The sequence below is a fragment of the Mus musculus genome, chromosome 13 (assembly GCF_000001635.26).
Source record: "Mus musculus strain C57BL/6J chromosome 13, GRCm38.p6 C57BL/6J".
Classification (NCBI taxonomy): Eukaryota; Metazoa; Chordata; class Mammalia; order Rodentia; family Muridae; genus Mus; species Mus musculus.
The window spans coordinates 64,481,138-64,498,197 of NC_000079.6; the positions used below are offsets into that span (position 1 = coordinate 64,481,138).

General features: G+C 41.9%; 1 protein-coding gene and 1 long non-coding RNA gene across 3 annotated transcripts in view; one reads left to right on the top strand and one right to left on the bottom strand.

Annotated features, from left to right (window-relative positions):
• Gm31218 overlaps nucleotides 1–17,060 on the top strand; it is a 58,926-nt gene that overhangs the window by 31,661 nt on the left and 10,205 nt on the right. The gene's annotated exons all lie outside the window — the stretch shown is intronic.
• On the bottom strand, nucleotides 109–16,655 carry Fam240b (family with sequence similarity 240 member B). 2 transcript variants are annotated; one of them, NM_001195435.1, is made up of 3 exons: nucleotides 16,316–16,655; nucleotides 4,721–4,865; nucleotides 109–720 (listed from the first exon to the last, which is right to left on the bottom strand). In NM_001195435.1, exons 2-3 carry the CDS (start codon nucleotides 4,861–4,863, stop codon nucleotides 627–629), a joined length of 237 nt encoding a protein of 78 aa, NP_001182364.1. In that variant the 5' UTR covers nucleotides 4,864–4,865; nucleotides 16,316–16,655; the 3' UTR covers nucleotides 109–626. The 2 variants fall into 2 exon arrangements, with proteins under 2 accessions (NP_001182364.1, XP_006517423.2); XM_006517360.2 differs by lacking the exon at nucleotides 16,316–16,655 and having other exon boundaries at nucleotides 604–720; nucleotides 4,721–4,889.

Here is a 17,060-nt window from a genome sequence, read left to right on the forward strand (position 1 = left end):
GACAATAGACAATTTTGAGGTGAGCAAGGACAAGGGTGAGACAAACGAGACTATTTAGCACGGTTATACTTTCATTGCATGTGCCTAAATAAAAAAGCCCAAGTTTATAGGAAGAGGAAATGAATTCACTTTATTTTCAGATCATATTGTTAAAATTTTCAATATTCATACTAGTTTTATTTCTGCCAGCATCTCTGTTTGAAAAAAAAAAAACAGAGAAAGGAGATTTCGTGACCAATTTCTGGAGTTGTATGGAACCAGATTTCATTAAGGTCATTGCCTCAAGCAAGCTCAGAGAAAACATTTAGATTTCAAGATGAGGAGAGAATCCAGAACCAGATTATACTTTGTGGATCTTGGAAACCCGGAGAGGGGTGCTAATTCAAAGAGCTTTTTTAATATAAATCAACCCAAGAATCCCACCCCTGCACTCACCCTGTCTTCTCTGTGAAGAAGAAAGAGCTGGATAACAGTTCCCACGAGCATGCACACTGTGGGGTTTGCATGGAAATCCTTTCTCAGATGGGAGAACAAGTAGGGGAAGCTCTGCCTAGCAAGTCAGTATAACTCAGGGGAAGTCTTTTTCCTCTTAGAAAAAGATGTCCTTGATGGTTTGCCAGAAGCACTCAGTTCTCAGGGTTAGCCTGCTTTTCCTTGTCATCAGGATTATCCAGCATTCTCAGCCTCTTCTCCAGCCTCTCCTTCCATTCTTCTCTAAGCCTGAGGAGGAGACACCATATAGGCAGCTGGTTAGTGCATTTGTCGCCATATCTCCTGCTCCATTTGTTTTCCATTTGCTTCTCATAAATACTGTCCAAAGAAGCCCATGGCTCTTGCCAATGGGTAAAAAGCAGGGATAGAATAGAAAAGCTAGAAAAATAAGTGAAGACTACAAATAGGTAGTCTTTCATCAGATTTAATTTAGCCTTCCCAAATTAATACTGGACTCAATGAAATTCCAGTGAAACCTCCAGCTAAAGTGTTTTTGTAGTTATCAACAAGCCGGAAGAGCAGGCATCTGTGGGCTCAGCTGCTTGGAGGACTGAACCAAGAGGACTACTTGAGTCTAAGAGATTGAAGCCAGCCTGGGTAAACATAGTAAAACTTCATTAAAAAACAATCACTCGATAGTATGTGGAAAAGCAAGAAAAGAAGTAGATTAGCCAGAAGAATTTTGAAGAAAAATGAGGTTGGAGGACTTAGAGGACCTGATTTTAAGTCTTATATGATACAGAGTCACCATCAGTAACACACCCTGAAAAAAGGAACAGGCAGACGGATCAATAGAAAATGCAAACTAAGATGACAAACTAATTTGTGGACTCTGATGAATCCAAGGATAAGAAGAGGGGCTGGAGAGATGCTCAGCCGTATTAACATGTTACAGGAGCACTTGCTGCTCCGGCAGAGGGCCTGGGTTGGGTCCCAGCACCCACACCAGCTCACAACCCCTTATGACTCCAGTTCCAGGGGATTCCATTCCCTCTTCTGGTCTCTTCAGATACTAGGTCCACGTGTGGTACTCATACATTCGTGGAGGCAAACACTCAGACACATAAAATGAAAATAAATAAATCTTTAAACAAAAGAATCTGGAAGAATCTGGAGGTACTGGAGATGAGGCAACATGTATAACAAAATGAAGATATATAAAGAAGAAGAAAGGAAAAAAACATATTCATACTGTCTCTCTTACGAACAATCTCAAAATGAGTGTGCTGTGTTCCATTCTTGCCATATTCTCATCTATTGGACTTCACTGAGAAATCCCCAAAGGTGAAATGCTACATTCAATCAACTCAATAAATATATTATGAAGGCTCGAGGCATTAAACTGGCTCCAGGGCAACTTCACCTTCTTTTTAAATTTTAATTTTTAAAATTAATCACTACTGCTGCTGCTGCTGCTACTACTACTTTATTATTATTATTACCATTATTATTATTACTTTTATTATTGGGGCGTGTGCTCACGTACGTGTGGAAGTCAGAGGATAACTTTCAGTGTTGGTTCTCCTTTTCCACCCTTCCTTAGGCTTGAGAGGTAGTGTGTTTTACCTGTTGAGCTGTCTCAATGTCTCAAGCTTCTTAATTAAGACATCTGAATTGCTGGCCCAGGAAAGGATGGGAAGAATCTGAAGGGTTAGCCTTGTGTTTGGTAATGATTGTGACAGCAGCATGTTAATAACCAAGCTCTCAAAGTTGAAAGGTGCACAGAAGAGAGACACACATGGGAGAACAGCATCAGGGCACTGGTTTTCAGACTCAACTTTAAAATAAAAGCGGGAGGTATAAGAGTGGGGTTTGTCTGCTTGAAAAAGAGAGGTGAAGCATCAAACCACTGCACACCTGGCATACAGCTGTTTCCCCCAGGGACCCTTTGACACTGTCCACAGCATCTGCCAGAAGACAGCTAAGGAATGATTATTTGTTGAGATGCTGTGACCTCCAATCTTGATGTCCATCTACTGGCAATTCTCCATTTCTTCTATGTTACCTGTGTTACTGTTTCTTCTGTGTTATGAGAGTGTTACCTGGTCATCTGCATTCTATCTATCTATCTATCTATCTATCTATCTATCTATCTATCTATCTATCATCTATCGTCTGTCTATCCGTATGCCTGTCTGTCTGTTTTTCAAACAGGCTTTCACTATGTATTGCCTTAGCTGGCAAAGAACCTAGACAGACTCTGAGGAGTTGAGCTGTTCCTGCTGCTCTGAGGAACTGACCTGTGAGAGCAAGAGAGGGTCTTACATTAGACCCACGATACTCATAGGATACATGCTTTTTTTGTGTGTGTAAATAAACCCCCCTTTCAATAGACTCCCAACTAAAACAAGAAATTCATTCATCAATGAGAGAAAGACTACATTACCTTCCCTCTAAAATCCTTTATATGTGTCCTTCCAGATGTGGAAGGTTTTCATGAAATGGTTTTTCATACAGACATACCTCTCAAGCTAACCCTGAAACTTAGTCTGTCTTTGTATGCTGGGGTTATGACTGTAAAGAGCTGAAGAAGATATTTTACTTTATTCTTACTTTTATTCATTTATTTTTGAAACAGACTCTATGTAGCTCAGGCTGGCCTTGAATTCTCTAGGTAGCTAAGGATGATCTTGAATTTCTAATCCTTTTACCTCCATATCCTAAGTACTAGGATTATAGCTTGCATCACCACACCTAGCTCTTGAGTAAACAATTTCAGGAAACAGAACCTTAATTATTTAATTTATTTATTATTATTAATTATTATTGTGTGCATGTTTGCATGTTGTGTATATGTGGGTACATGTGCCATGACAAATATATGAAGGTCAGAGGGAAACTTTGTGGAGTCAATTCCCTCCTTCAACAAATTGTTGGTTGTGGGGCTCAAACTCAGGCCTTCAGGCTTAAGTGTCAAGTATTGCCCTTACCTGCTGAGCCATCTGGACAACCCAGAACTTGATTTTTGTTTGTATTGTAAAAAGTATTGTAGATATCTGTAAGCTATCGTTCGCAGTGGGGACCACTTTATCCTCAAGGGGACCTTTATCTCAATGTGAATGGGAATCCTGCTGACAGTTGATGTTTTGAGGCAAGAAATACTACTGAGCACGTTACAAAGGGCAAGAGAGCCCTCCACTGCAAATAGTTCTCTGGTTGTAAAATACTAGTAGTGTTGACAGCTGAGTGAGAAGCAGGTTATAGACGCGTTAAAGAAAGCCCGTAAAGACAGTGACAATATTGAATGAGTGGTTCTATTCACCTAGATTTCTGACTTTCTGTATTTTATGTTCTGACTTCTTTTTTTTCTTTTTTTGTTTTACTATTTATTGAATGTACATAAATAACACTGTAGCTGTCTCAGACTCACCAGAAAAGGGCTTCAGATTCCATTACCGATAATTGTAAGCCACCTTGTGGCTGCTGGGAATTAAACTCAGGACCTTTGGAAGAGCAGTCAGTGCTTTTAACCATTGAGCCATCTCTCCAGCCCTCTGACTTCTTTTTAAAAAAAAAGTCCTAGCCGGGGAGAGACTGCCTCTCCCAGGAATAATTCCTCACTGTCGTTTATAAGCTAGAGACTCACATAATGTGGGTCGATGACTTTGAACTTCTGAACCTTCTGCTTCACCTGTCCAGTGCTTTGGGATTACAGGTGTTCGGATCACACTTCATCTGGTGCTAGCATCTGACCCAGGGCGTTGTACATTCTAGGCAAGCTCTCTAACGACTAAGCTACATTTCAGTCCCAGCAAAAGGCTCAGCCAATCTCCAAACCATCTATACACAAGTGTGTAGCTTCAACTTTTCCATAGTCAACTTCCACACCTGCCACTGTGCTCCCCTTTGGAAAGCATCCTAGAGCCAGCACTGGAGGCTAGCCAGCCAGAAACCCACTGGGTTTGTTCAAACTAGCCAACCTTAAAGTACCCACTCTTTCCTGCCTTGTCATGGAAACCCCCAAAGGATTACACTTTCTTCCTGGCTCTTATGTTCTGATTAAAACCTGCTCCTTCTTCGAAGTGTCTGAGCAATGTAGGAGACACGTCTCTGGGAGTTGTGAGTTGAATACACTTCTTTCCCTCGATATCGTGCTCTTGTTTCCTCCCTCTGTGGTATAGCATCCAGCATCCACCTGCTCCTATCAGTGAGTGATGAAAAGAACCGAGCAGCCCTCCACATCTGGTGTATTCCCAAGGAAACCTAGACAGAAAAGCAAGCTCCATACTTTCTCAGAGCGCTTCTCCCCTGGCGATCTTCTTCCAGTTCTCGGTAACAAGTCTGTTTGTGAATCTCCTTTTCCCAGAAGCTTTTGAGCTCATCGCAGGTCTCGCAGCAGAAGACTTCCCTGCGCATGTACTGGCTGTTCATCCCTGCAATGCGAAAGACAGAGCATAGCCTAGTACTGAAGTGGAGGCACTCGGATATGGGATGTGCTCGAATCCAGTTTAGGCTCAGAGACGACACCTCCTCTGTCATCACACACTCAATGGGATGACTCTACTTTTGAACTGCAGACGAGAATAATACACAGTATTAACAGATGTAAACAGTATTCTGAAAACAGTTAAACAGCGACAGAAAAGTCATCGGTAGCACTTGACGACGGTAAACTGGCTCTTTAAGCAGCTGCCTTTCCTGTTGTCTTTTAGCCATTTTACTATACTGTAAGTTACTGAAAAACTGTAGTAATATAAATGATTCTAAAGCACAGAAATTAAAATAAATTTTGTTCAAATGATATACTCAAATTTTAATCTACTACAAATTTATTGATTTAAAAAAAACCCTTTAATCACTTATAATTGTGTGTGTGTGTGTGTGTGTGTGTGTGTGTGTGTGTGTGTGCACACTTGCCTATGTGTGCTCAGTGCGGAGACCAGAGATCAACACTTGAGACAAGGGATTTCACTGAATTGAGAGCTTATTGATTTGGCTCGACTGACTGGCCAATATGCTCCTGGAATCTGTCTTTCTCTGCATCCTCTCAGTATGGGGCTATCACTATACATGGCTTTTTTTTTTTTTTTCCCTACCCCCGAGATAGGGTTTCTCTGTATAGCCCTGGCTGTCCTGGAACTCACTTTGTAGACCAGGCTGGCCTCAAACTCAGAAATCCGCCTGCCTCTGCCTCCCAAGTGCTGGGATTAAAGGCGTACGCCACCACTGCCTGGCTTATACATGGCTTTTACATGGGTGTAGGTGATTAAAAGTCAGCTTCTTATGGTCTCACAGCAAGCATATTTTTTGGTAAATCTCTTCCCAGCTCTTCACCTGAAGTCTCGTTCTAGTTTTGCCATTATATGTCAAATAAATTCTTTGCCACATTTTGGTTTTGTGTTTGAAAATCATTTCAATTGTACTTTAAAAAACCCCCCTCTGGCTTATTTTAGTTTGTGTGCATAAGTATAAAATGAGTAGACAAAGAAACCCTCTGATCCTAGTGTGCAGAGCCCAAGGTGCTTAGCAAATGTTGTATTTCCCTGTCCCTCCTGAGAGTGACTTCTGCTCTTCTCTGAGCAAGATGTGTGAGAGGCATCTTCTACTCACTGTGCTGTTGCTCCTGGGAGTGGCTGTGTGAGAGGAGAGGTTCTACACTCATTGTCCAGATGAGGATGCCAAGGAAGTGTTAGACTTTCTAGTGACTAAAACAGAGTTAAGTTTAAACCTAGTTCTGCTCTCCTTCATAGAGAACTCTTATGGATGGCTATCGTGAGCTAGTTAATTTCCCATTTTGTACATGAGGAAGCTGATGCTTGGAAGCATTAGTTAACTTTGCTTAGGCCTCACAGCTTCAGAGTTCCCTCTCCACTCCTATCCTTTGAAAAAGGCAAAGTGCATTCTCTCTCTGTTGAGGATCTCAGAGCTCTCCCATGACTGACAGGTACCTCCTCAGTGTTTGGGTGTTTGTGACTTAGTGGGGTCTAGTTTTTAAAGAAATTGGTCTTGGTATTTTGGTTGAATTGAAGCATTTAATAGGTATTTAGTTGTTCTTAATTAATTTAGTGATTTTTTTTCTAAATGACTGTTTATTTTTATTTTTTATTAAAAGAACTTGCTGGAGAACAAACATTGTCACTTAAGATATCCTAGGACCTAGTCAATGAAAGAAAGTAAGAGAAGGGATTTCTTTTGCCCTTTCTGAGTAAGAGAAGTGTTCAACTTTGGTGGCTTACTGACATCTCTCCAGGCAGGAACAGTGCTCTCTCTCTGTATGTGAACCCTGGGCTCTCTTGCAGCCTGACCACAGCAGTCTCCTGTCTCCAAGGGCATGCATAACATCATTTACTTTTATCTCCATGCCAATGGATTCAGTGTGAAGAATTCCAAGAAATTTCTAGTCACTGGTCATTGGAAGAGAAACCATTAACAAAAAAAAATTGATTAGATTTTACATTTTTATTCTTAGAACTAAGAGGCAGAATGGTTGCCCTTCCATGTACTTGTATTCTGTGTGGGTTTAGTTGGGCCTACAGGAGAATATAAGGTATTTCATATCCTGGGGGTATACATGTGAGGTAAAAAAAAAAAAAACCATATTGCTTGGACTGAAGAGGTGGATCAGTGAGTAAAAGTGCTAGCTCCATAGGCTGATGACCTAAGTTTAATTTCTGGCTCACATTTGTAGTTGGAACATTCCTAAGGCAGGAAGGGAAGGGAAGAAAGGAAAATCACCAGGAGACCTGTGGGACCAGATGGCTTCGGTCTACAATGCAACAGAAGTAACAAGAAACATCTCGCCTGAACAAGATAGAAGGAGAGAACTGATTCTTAAAAGTTGTTCTCTGACTAGAAAATTCAAATCACATATTTGGTACTCATAGAAAGGATAGTTTGGTTAAGTAATTACTTATGGAAATGTTTTCTTTAATCAAAATTTAGAGTGAACATTTTAAGCCAAAGAGAGAGCATCATGGAGAAGAGAGGAGAGCCAGCTGGTCACCTCATGAAGTCTGACATTCTCTCCATTTGAGTGGAAGGTAAACTGGAAGTCATCTATTCTAGCAGACAAGGCATTAGTGGATTCAGGAACCAGGGAAATTAAATCAGCTGAAAGAAGAGAAACTGACACCGAGTGTGCCCAAGACAAATAAAAGGCTATTAGGGATCTGCCACATGCTGGCCATTTTGGGTCAGAAAAGACTTAGGGGTTCTGTTTCTATGGAGGAGCTTCGTCTTAGGAAGAGGTCATGAACTATGTGACAAGGAAGGCAATGGTGGGCATCCTGTCGTCCTAGTGATACCTGCACTGTTTGCATTCACAACACAATGTGTTCAAAGCAGAGTACAGCCTCATCTTGGCCATAGAGAAGATGGCTTTTGCTGAATGTCGTCTGAGGCTTGCCTGTTGCTCCTCGGGGCCTGGGGGTGCATTCTCTATTCATAGTTTCAGCCTTGAACTTCTTCCTTCAGTGCTGCAGTGTAATTACATTTAAACAGTTAGCACTGTTTTGATTGGCTGTGGAACCTTTAGGAGGTAGAGTTTTGTTGGAGGAAATGGGTCACTGGAGACTGTGGACCTTGGGATTCTACAGCTTGACCCACTTCCTGTCTGCTATCTGCTTCCTGCTTACACATGTGATGTGTGCAAGTATCTAACACTCCTGCTATCATGCCTTCTCAACACTGTGGCCTGAAACCTCTTGAACTCCCAAACCTAAATAAATCCTAACTTCTTCAAGTTGCATTTGTTATATACTTTGTCACAGCAAAAGAACAGTTACAAAATTCTTAGCTTGCCCCCCAAACATATCCTTTTGCTTTCTACTTTTCTACTGAGTTCTTCTGCAGAGCTCTCTTTCTCATACCACACCTGAGCATGCAAATGCTATTTGAACTGGTCAAACAAGCTCCACTGCATGTCATTCCAGTAATAGCTGGGACTGGAGGTTTTTTGTTTTTTGTTTTTTTTTCCACGTTATACTTCTCCCTACAGCTCCCGTACCCTGCCGTACCCTGACTCCCGTACCAGCTCTGCAGGCTGTGTTCTGTCAGTCAGATGTATGCGGAAACCAAGAATGAGGGCCTTGGGCTGGTTATTACCATGAAGTTAAGCCAGAAGGAGCATTTTGTGCTCAGAGTTCCAGTTTCATGACCCATGAGACAGAGACTAATTGTTGTGACCCAGCTCACGGTACTTCATTCATGGGCTGCCTTTTCAGTCTTCAGACATGATATGCATGTTTGCAGGATGCCCACAGACTGTTTCCCACCCACAGCAAGCATGGAAAATGTTAACCACCTTGAACCACTGCCTATGTGTGCTCTCATCAACTTCGGTTCATACATGATATCAAACGCTTCACTTCCTACTGACTCAGCTCACACTTGAGGTTTATTTGTTTCTGTTGCTGGGCTGTTAGGATTAGAAAACCTGAGACGATAGAATAAGAGGCTCCCCTTTTGTCCAAGGCCCAGCGTTAGAGCCTGGACAGATGCCATTAGCAAAGCTTCTGGGACCACTTAGGATGTTACATCTGTGGTCAGGCTGAATAAACACACTCACTGGGCAATGCCAAGCATGCTGAAGAAGTGACCAATTTACTAAAAATGAGAGTTGTCATCACTCGCAACTGCTCTCAGCCCTCACAGGTTATTCATAGCTGCTTGTTTTGCTGGGAGATCGAAGCTTGGCTTTTAGTAATATGGCAACTTCTTTACCATAAATTGCATTTTGATTTAGGCCAGATCCCCTCTCTACTTTCTTTAGCTCCTTAATACTTTTTATACTTATTGCTTCCATTGACGGTGCTAATTGTGAGCGGCACAATAGCAGCTGGCACTGGCAGCTTGGGTCCTCAAGAAATAGAGTTGTGGACTGGAAATGTAGCAACATCGGTAGAGTATATATGAACCTAGTATACATGAACCTCTCCGTGTTCAATCCCCAGTACCAGATGAACCACCAGGAATTCTAGCCCTTGTGAAATAGACGCTAGGGGTCTGAAGTTTAAGATCGTCCTTCACCACAGAGCATGTCTGAAGTCAGCATGAGGTACTTGATTTTGTATCAAAAAGGAAAAAGAAGAAAAAGAATTGATAGCAATTTCAAGAAAATATAAACCCAAGGCAGGAAACAGGTCTCAAATGGGTTCATTTTGATTTCCCCGGGGAGCTGATGAGCACCCTCAGCTGTGACTTGCTGTCTCTGCACCTACCCCAGTGCGGACAGAAAATCATCAAGCATACACGTACATCTCTGCACTCCTGTGACAATGCAAAGGCACTGCATGGTCCACCTGCTTCCTCTGGGGGTTGGGAAGATGGGAAAGCCTCTGTGACCTCAGTGGAAGGACCAGCAGTGTTTCAATAGCTCGGAAATGAGAAACATGAAGCTACGCGTAGAAGTGCAAACCTTTGGAGGCTGTCTCTCCTGAGCTACTGAACTAATATTAAGCTCTGATGTTTTGTGAGAGGAATTTTCACCTCAGGTGTCTCTGCTCTTCTCTTGGCTCAAAAGAAAAAAAATCCAATTTCAGGATTTTTACCTCTCTACCTAAGAGTTTCAGCTTGTAGATTTTGTCCTCAGGTGTGTGCAGTTGGAAGGGAGTGGCCTCTTTTTAAAAAAATTTTATTAGATATTTTCTTCATTTACATTTCAAATGCTATCCCGAAGGTTCCCTATACCCTTCTCCCCCCCCCCCGCCCTGCTCCCTTACCCACCCACTCCCACTTCTTGGCCCTGGGGTTCCCCTGTACTGGGGCATATAAAGTTTGCAAGACCAAGGGGCCTCTCTTCCCAATGATGGCCGACTAGGCCATCTTCTGCTACATATGCAGCTAGAGACATGAGCTCTGGGGGTAATGGTTAGTTCATATTGTTGTTCTACCTATAGGGTTGCAGACCCCTTCAGCTCCCTGGGTACTTTCTCTAGCTCCTCCATTGGGGGCCCTGTGTTCCATCCAATAGATGACTGTGAGTATCCACTTCTGTATTTGCCAGGCATTGGCATAGCCTCACAAGAGACAGCTATATCAGGGTCCTGTCAAGGGAACCCTGTGGGTGTATCACGTCTCATTGATTTCCTTCAGTCCTCAGGTTCTTTAAGAGTAGAAGACAACTTCTTTGTTTTGACAGTCAGCTTAACTCCTCTGTTATTTACCCTAACAGCTTAAAACCAAGAGTAGCCAATTTAAGTAAGTCTGGAGGCCAGAAGGTCACCTAAATGCCATTCCGGTTAAACAAATATTGTTATTGCTATTATTGTTGTTGTTGTTGTTGAATGGGCAGGACATGTGAGTCACAGTATACCTGTGGAAGTCAGAGGACAACTTTATGGAGTTGGTTTTCTCCTTTAACTTTTGCTGGGTTCCAGGAATTGAATTAACACTTTTATCCCTGAGCCATGCTGATGGCCCTGTTCTGGGTATTTTTGTATATGATTCTCATGCTCACTTACAACTCTATCAGGCTCAGTATGTTTAATTTTTTGTTTCCTAAAAAAACTCAAACAAACAAACAAACAAAAACCCCAAAACAAAAAAAACCATGGCTATATAGAACAAATCTCTTTCCTTTAAGATGACAGTCGGCAGGCACGCAATCACCGTATTTGGAAGGTGGAGGCAAGAAGATTAGGACTTTGAGGCTAGCCTGCACTACACGAGAGAGACCCTGGGTTAACCCCCAGGATTACCTAATTTTCTCCAAGTAACAATGGAACTGTGAATGTTAGAGAATGTCTCTGTCCTTAGAAAGAGCACACCGAAGTGTGTGGGGTTAAAGGTCATGCATGATTATCACCTTATTCACAAATGGGTAAGAAAAATATAGAAGGAGATAAGCCAGGCAGGTGATGGCAGATGTGTCTGGGCTTCTGGTCTGGGGAGTTCTTTGCATTAATTTCTTTCTTTCTCTTCAGTGCTCAGAATCAAACCCATGCTCGGGAAGCACTCTACCGCCCACCCATGTCCCCAGCCCTGAGTTACCCTTGTAACGTTTTGTAATCTTGAGATGCATGTAAAACATCAAAGAAACATTTCTTCTGGGGCTCTTCAGATGGACCAAGCGGTAAAGATGCCCATCTCTGAGCCCGGTAAACTGAGTTCAGTCTCTAGGACGCTCAGGTGGAAGAAGAAAACCACCTCCCATAGTTTTCCTCTGATCTCCACACACATGCTATGGAGTATGTCTGTGTGCTCTCACACACTAAACATGCTTATAAAAAAAAATAAAAATTTGCTTTCATGCCCAAAAAGGACCCCCCCCCCCCCGTTTCTCATTTTCTTTTCTATTTAGTCCCAAGCCTCATATGTAAAACCCAACATCTGTAAATAAATTGTGGATACAGTTTTGACTTTAGGATCCTTTGTACTAAACATTTTAAAGGGTCGAAAACATGGGTAACTTTAAAACAACAACAACAACAACAAACAAACAAACAAACAAAAAAAGCTTTAAGAAACGCTGAAAGGGCAAAAAGAGATTTTTGTATCAATAACCAAAATTAGAATTTGAGCAACTGGGGCTGGCGAGATGCTCAGCGGGTAAGAACACTGACTGCTCTTCAGAAGGTCCTGAATTCAAATCCCATCAACCACATGGTGGCTCACAACCACTCATAATGAGATCTGATGCCCTCTTCGGGCATGTCTGAAGACAGCTACAGTGCACTTATATATAATAATGAATAAATCTTTGGGCTGGAGCGAGCAGGGACTGAGTGAGCAGAGTTGTCAGGAGCGAGCAAAGTTGACCAGAGCAAGTGGGGCTGGCCAGAGAGAGTGGGTTGATTGGAATGAGCAGAGGTTCTAAAAAATAAAATTCCCAACAACCACAGGAAGGCTCACAACCATCTGTACAGCTACATAAATAATAAATAAATCTTTTTTCTTTTAAAAAAGGAGCAGTGTTTTTTTTAAAGAATTTGAGCAACAGTACAACATATTACACTTCAGATTGATATACACAATTATAGTAAGTAAGCTAAAGGAAGAGATTCCTAGTGAATATGTGTAGAAGAGAAGAGGTTGTAAAACCAGGAGGGAAGTCCATCTGAGGCACACCGAGCTTGAAAAAAGACTAAGTGAGAAGATGAAACCTGAGGGAGGGACATGGTAGTGGCTTAGTTAGCCCCAGGGACTGTCTTCAAGCTGACTCCTCTCACACAACGTTGCATTGTCTCTTCAGTACATTTTCACAGGAAAATTACACATCGGTTGAATTGTTCCCACTCAAGCAAATAACTCCTAACCCGTGCTCCTGCAGGCCTCCCTAATTACATGCAGTGGGTCACACATACATATAAAATTGAAAATATGCGGAGAACTTGGCAAGAATCAGGGATTTGGTGGGAGGGGTAAGGGATAGGAGACAATAGAGGTCAGAAGAGAGTTTGATCAAAGAACATATATTATGGATAACAATGTAAAAGAATAAACAGGTAAACTAATAAGAAAATTGCAGACAAGTTAAAATTCAGCCTCATTCTACGAAGCATCTGACCACTGTTCCTTAAAATGACTAAGACCAGGCAGCCCAGAGGTAAATGCCAGTTTAGCATGCTTAAACCCTGGTGTGCTTCACCTCCCAGAAACACACACTCACCTACTCACCTACCCATCCACCCACACACACAAGAGAGAGAAGCAAAGAGAGACAGAGACACAGAGAGACACAGAGACAGAGAGTAGAGAGACAGGGACAGAGAAAGACATACAGAGACAGAGATATCAAGATAATGAAAGATAAGGAAAGACTGAAAACTTGCACAGAATGGAGGAGAATAAGGAGATATATGTATTTATATGTCTATATATACATGTGTATATGTTTGTGTGTGTCCCACATAAATGCAGTGTAGGGTCCTGGATTGGGTCCAAGAACAGAAAAACAGATGTTAGTGGAAAAACTTGGGAATCTATAAAAAGTCTGTAGGGAATTTTACTATGCCAGTGTTAGCCCCATCATTTTGGTGAGTGTTCCAGGTCTATGTAAGATGTCAATGTCTTAGAGGGACTGGGTAACAGATGGAGATGTACTGCATTCTCTGTAACTTCTTCTGAATCTAAAATTATTTTAAAATAAAAAGTAAAAAAATAAGGTAGGGGGTAAAAAAATGTTAAAAATATAAAAAAGGTGTCTTGCAGTATACTTATGCATTCTACCACTTGCCGACTGACCGCTGTGAGTTATGAGAAGTGTTCTGGCTAAGGAGTCTTCACTGCATTTAGAGGTATTCTGTCCTGGAGCTAGCTATGCCATGGATCTACCTGTGCCACAGAAAGAGCCCCAGACTCACAGATAGGGTCTTGTGCATTTCTCTCCATCTCCTCATCTGTAAAGTGGAATAATGTATACACATAAAGTCAGCCAGCATCCAGCTGAAGACATGGCAGGGCCCAACTGTTTAGCTTCTGGCATGGTTAATGCTTAATAAAACTTTACTTTGTACTCTTCATTATTTTAATAACATACAAACCAAGGGCCACAAAACAGAAGCACAGGGTGTTTAAAACGTTCTTGAAAATTCTAGAGTGTGTACTGCTTTATGGGAGACATGGCACTCAATTCCAGATGCCTGTAGCCAACAGAGTGTTGACTACGGAGAGTTTTTCAAAAGAAACTATAAATTATATATATAATGTATGTGTATATATATATACATATATATATATATAATTCTATTTTAAAATATTGGCAATGAATTTTAAGACACTTTTAAGCACTGAACAGAATGTCAAAACATGTCTGCTGGCCAGACTTGTCTTTGAGTGTCCAAGTTTTGATCCCTACATGGACTAGTGGAGCTTTCTGTAGACCAGATAGCTATGTCCTAGGTTCTGGGAGAAACTCTCTCTCATTCCCCTTCCACAAACTGCCAGACCAGTGGCCTTTAGATGTCACTAGTCAATGCCTTTATTTTCTCAATAGGAACAATGAGAAGAGGCTACATACCTCCTCTGAGGCAGTGGACTCCAGCCACTCTGATCTTAACACTTTTGGTAGAAGAATCTGAGGGCACTGAGGAGTCACTCACTTGGTAAAGTGCTTGCCTTGTAAACACTAGAGTGTAAATTCAATCCCTGGAATGCAGGTTAAAAAAAAAATTCGGGCCTCAAAATTCGGGCCTCAGGAGATGACTCAGTGGATGAGAAGACCTGAGTTTGAATTCCCAATACCCATGTTGAAGTTGAGAATGGCTGCCTGTGCCTGTAACCCTAGCAACGGGACAAAGACAGTCAGATTCCAGGTGGGGTGGCTCACTGGCGAGCCAGTCTAATGTGCAATGTATAGCTTCAGGTTTAGTGAGAGGCCCTGTCTTAAGGGAATAAGACTAAGAGTGGTAGAACCAGACCCCGATGTCCACCATTGGCCTCCATCCACATGACTACAGACACAGACACACAGATACAGACAGACACACACACACAGACACACACACAGACACACACACACACAGACACACAGACACACAGACACACACAGACACACAGACACACAGACACACAGACACACACACACACACACACACACACACACACAGAGAGAGAGAGAGAGAGAGAGAGAGAGAGAGAGAGAGAGAGAGAGAGAGAGAGAGAGAAGAGTCGTGCATACCAGGCAAGCAGTCTGACCAACTGACCTACATTCCTAGGCGATAGTTAGCTTTAAAATACATGTTTAAATACATTTTATTTTATGGGGATTATTGACCTATAATTGAAAAGAAAAGATCCTTTCTTTTAAATTTTGGTACAGAAAGATACTTTAATTCCCTCATTATAAATTTATGAACTGAGGCGTGTGTATGCGTGTGTGTGTGTGTGTGTGTGTTGTGTTCCCTGTGGTCCCTTTGACTTGAATAGTTAAATTGTCAGTGTTAGGTTTTAGGAAATAGATTATGCTGTCAAAATGGTATGGACTTTGGGTTTCAGTTTCTTCATTTCCAAATGAGGCTACCTGGCAGCATTTTATATATATATATATATATATATATATATATATATATATGTATGTATGTATACATATGGTGTAGGGGGAGGGCAAACAGAAGTAGATCAACCTTTAGCAAAAGAGACTGCTCTTGTGTAAGTGGCTCTATTTCTTTCTTTGCAACTGCCCCCTGCAAAAAGTGGTTTTTTTTTTTAAATTTGATTTCTTTCTTTTTGAAGCTAGGTCTGATGTAGCTAGCCTAGCTGGTCTCAAACTCTTTATATAGATGAGGGTGACCTTGACATCATGATCTTCCCGAGTGCTGGGGTCACAGGTGTGAGCCCCTTCCCTAGATTTCAACTGTGGTTCTCACCTGTACACGCTGATTAACTTCCTTCCCTTCAGAGTCCTAGAACTCGTTGCCAGATAAATGTTACGCTAAAAAGCCACTTAAGTAACATTTGTTGTAAGTTGACTTTGTAGGCCTCATACAATCTCTCTAATGAGGGAACACAGAATAGCCAGCTGTAAAAACACAGACAAACAAAATTCTACAGCTTAATTTTCCAAGTCCCAGATTACTCACTCAAGTGAAAACCTCAAATTAATTTTTAATCCTTCTATCCATCAGCTTCCTGAGGCACTTCTGTGGTCTGGCACCTCTAACAAATGTTTCTTGGGATAAATTTATCCATCAATCAACATGAGATATATTCCTTATTTTGGTTAATCTTCACAGAGCCTCACTCTGAGACTGACACGGATTCTTGTCTTTTTCACAGTCTTGAACTTGAAATTCACACACCATTAACATTTAGGGAGAAGAAAACCAGAGACTAAAAAAACAAAACAAAACAAAAAACCCCCAAACCCTCAACTCATCGAAGACATTTCAACTGGCTACAGAACGGTATTCCCACAACCTGACAACACAAGCTCAACGCATAGTACCTTAAAGATGAATCGGCAGGTGAACTGATATCCTGCTAGGGTGTAAAGAAAGGCAAGTGTCCTGGTTTCTGCCTCCTCAGCTCCGCCTGGGGAAAGCCACGCGCTATTCTGAAACCTCATTGTTGGAGCTTTTTATATATGGAGTAGAAGGAGTGACAGAAATCCCTCAGCCTTTCAAGGTCATTGGAGCCAAATTAGTAGTAGAATCAGGCAATATCTCTCCAGGGACACTGTAGCCTTCCCTCACGGTGAGAGATGGTTCTAAAGAAATCCCATCTCTCCCTCCCCTGCCTGCTCCTGAGCAGGCAAGCTTCTGTTTTGGCAGCTTCTCATGAATGCTATGACTTGGCCAGAACCTAGAGAGGTAGTTTAGAACACGCATGGATTACCCATTTGCCTTGTTGCTCTGTGACTTGTGAAAAGCCATTCTCTGCCCCTTAGTGTGCAAAGGGGACTGGAATGGTGGGACGAGCCACACTTGGGTATAATCTTACAGGAAGATTTAGTGAGGCATCTTGTTCTTTGGAGCCATTAATCCTTGAATAGAATCGGTGATGACATATCACGGCCTGCTAGTACTCTACCAGCTGGGAAGGAATTGACCCCTAGTGAGTGTTTTCCAATCAAACGCATCCAAGTGAGATCGACTTCTCCTTTTAGAGTGGCTCTTGTCCCATCACGGAGAAGCACACTTTGTCCTTAGGAAAAACATTTGGAACAGTGACTGATCTGGTCACAGAAATAG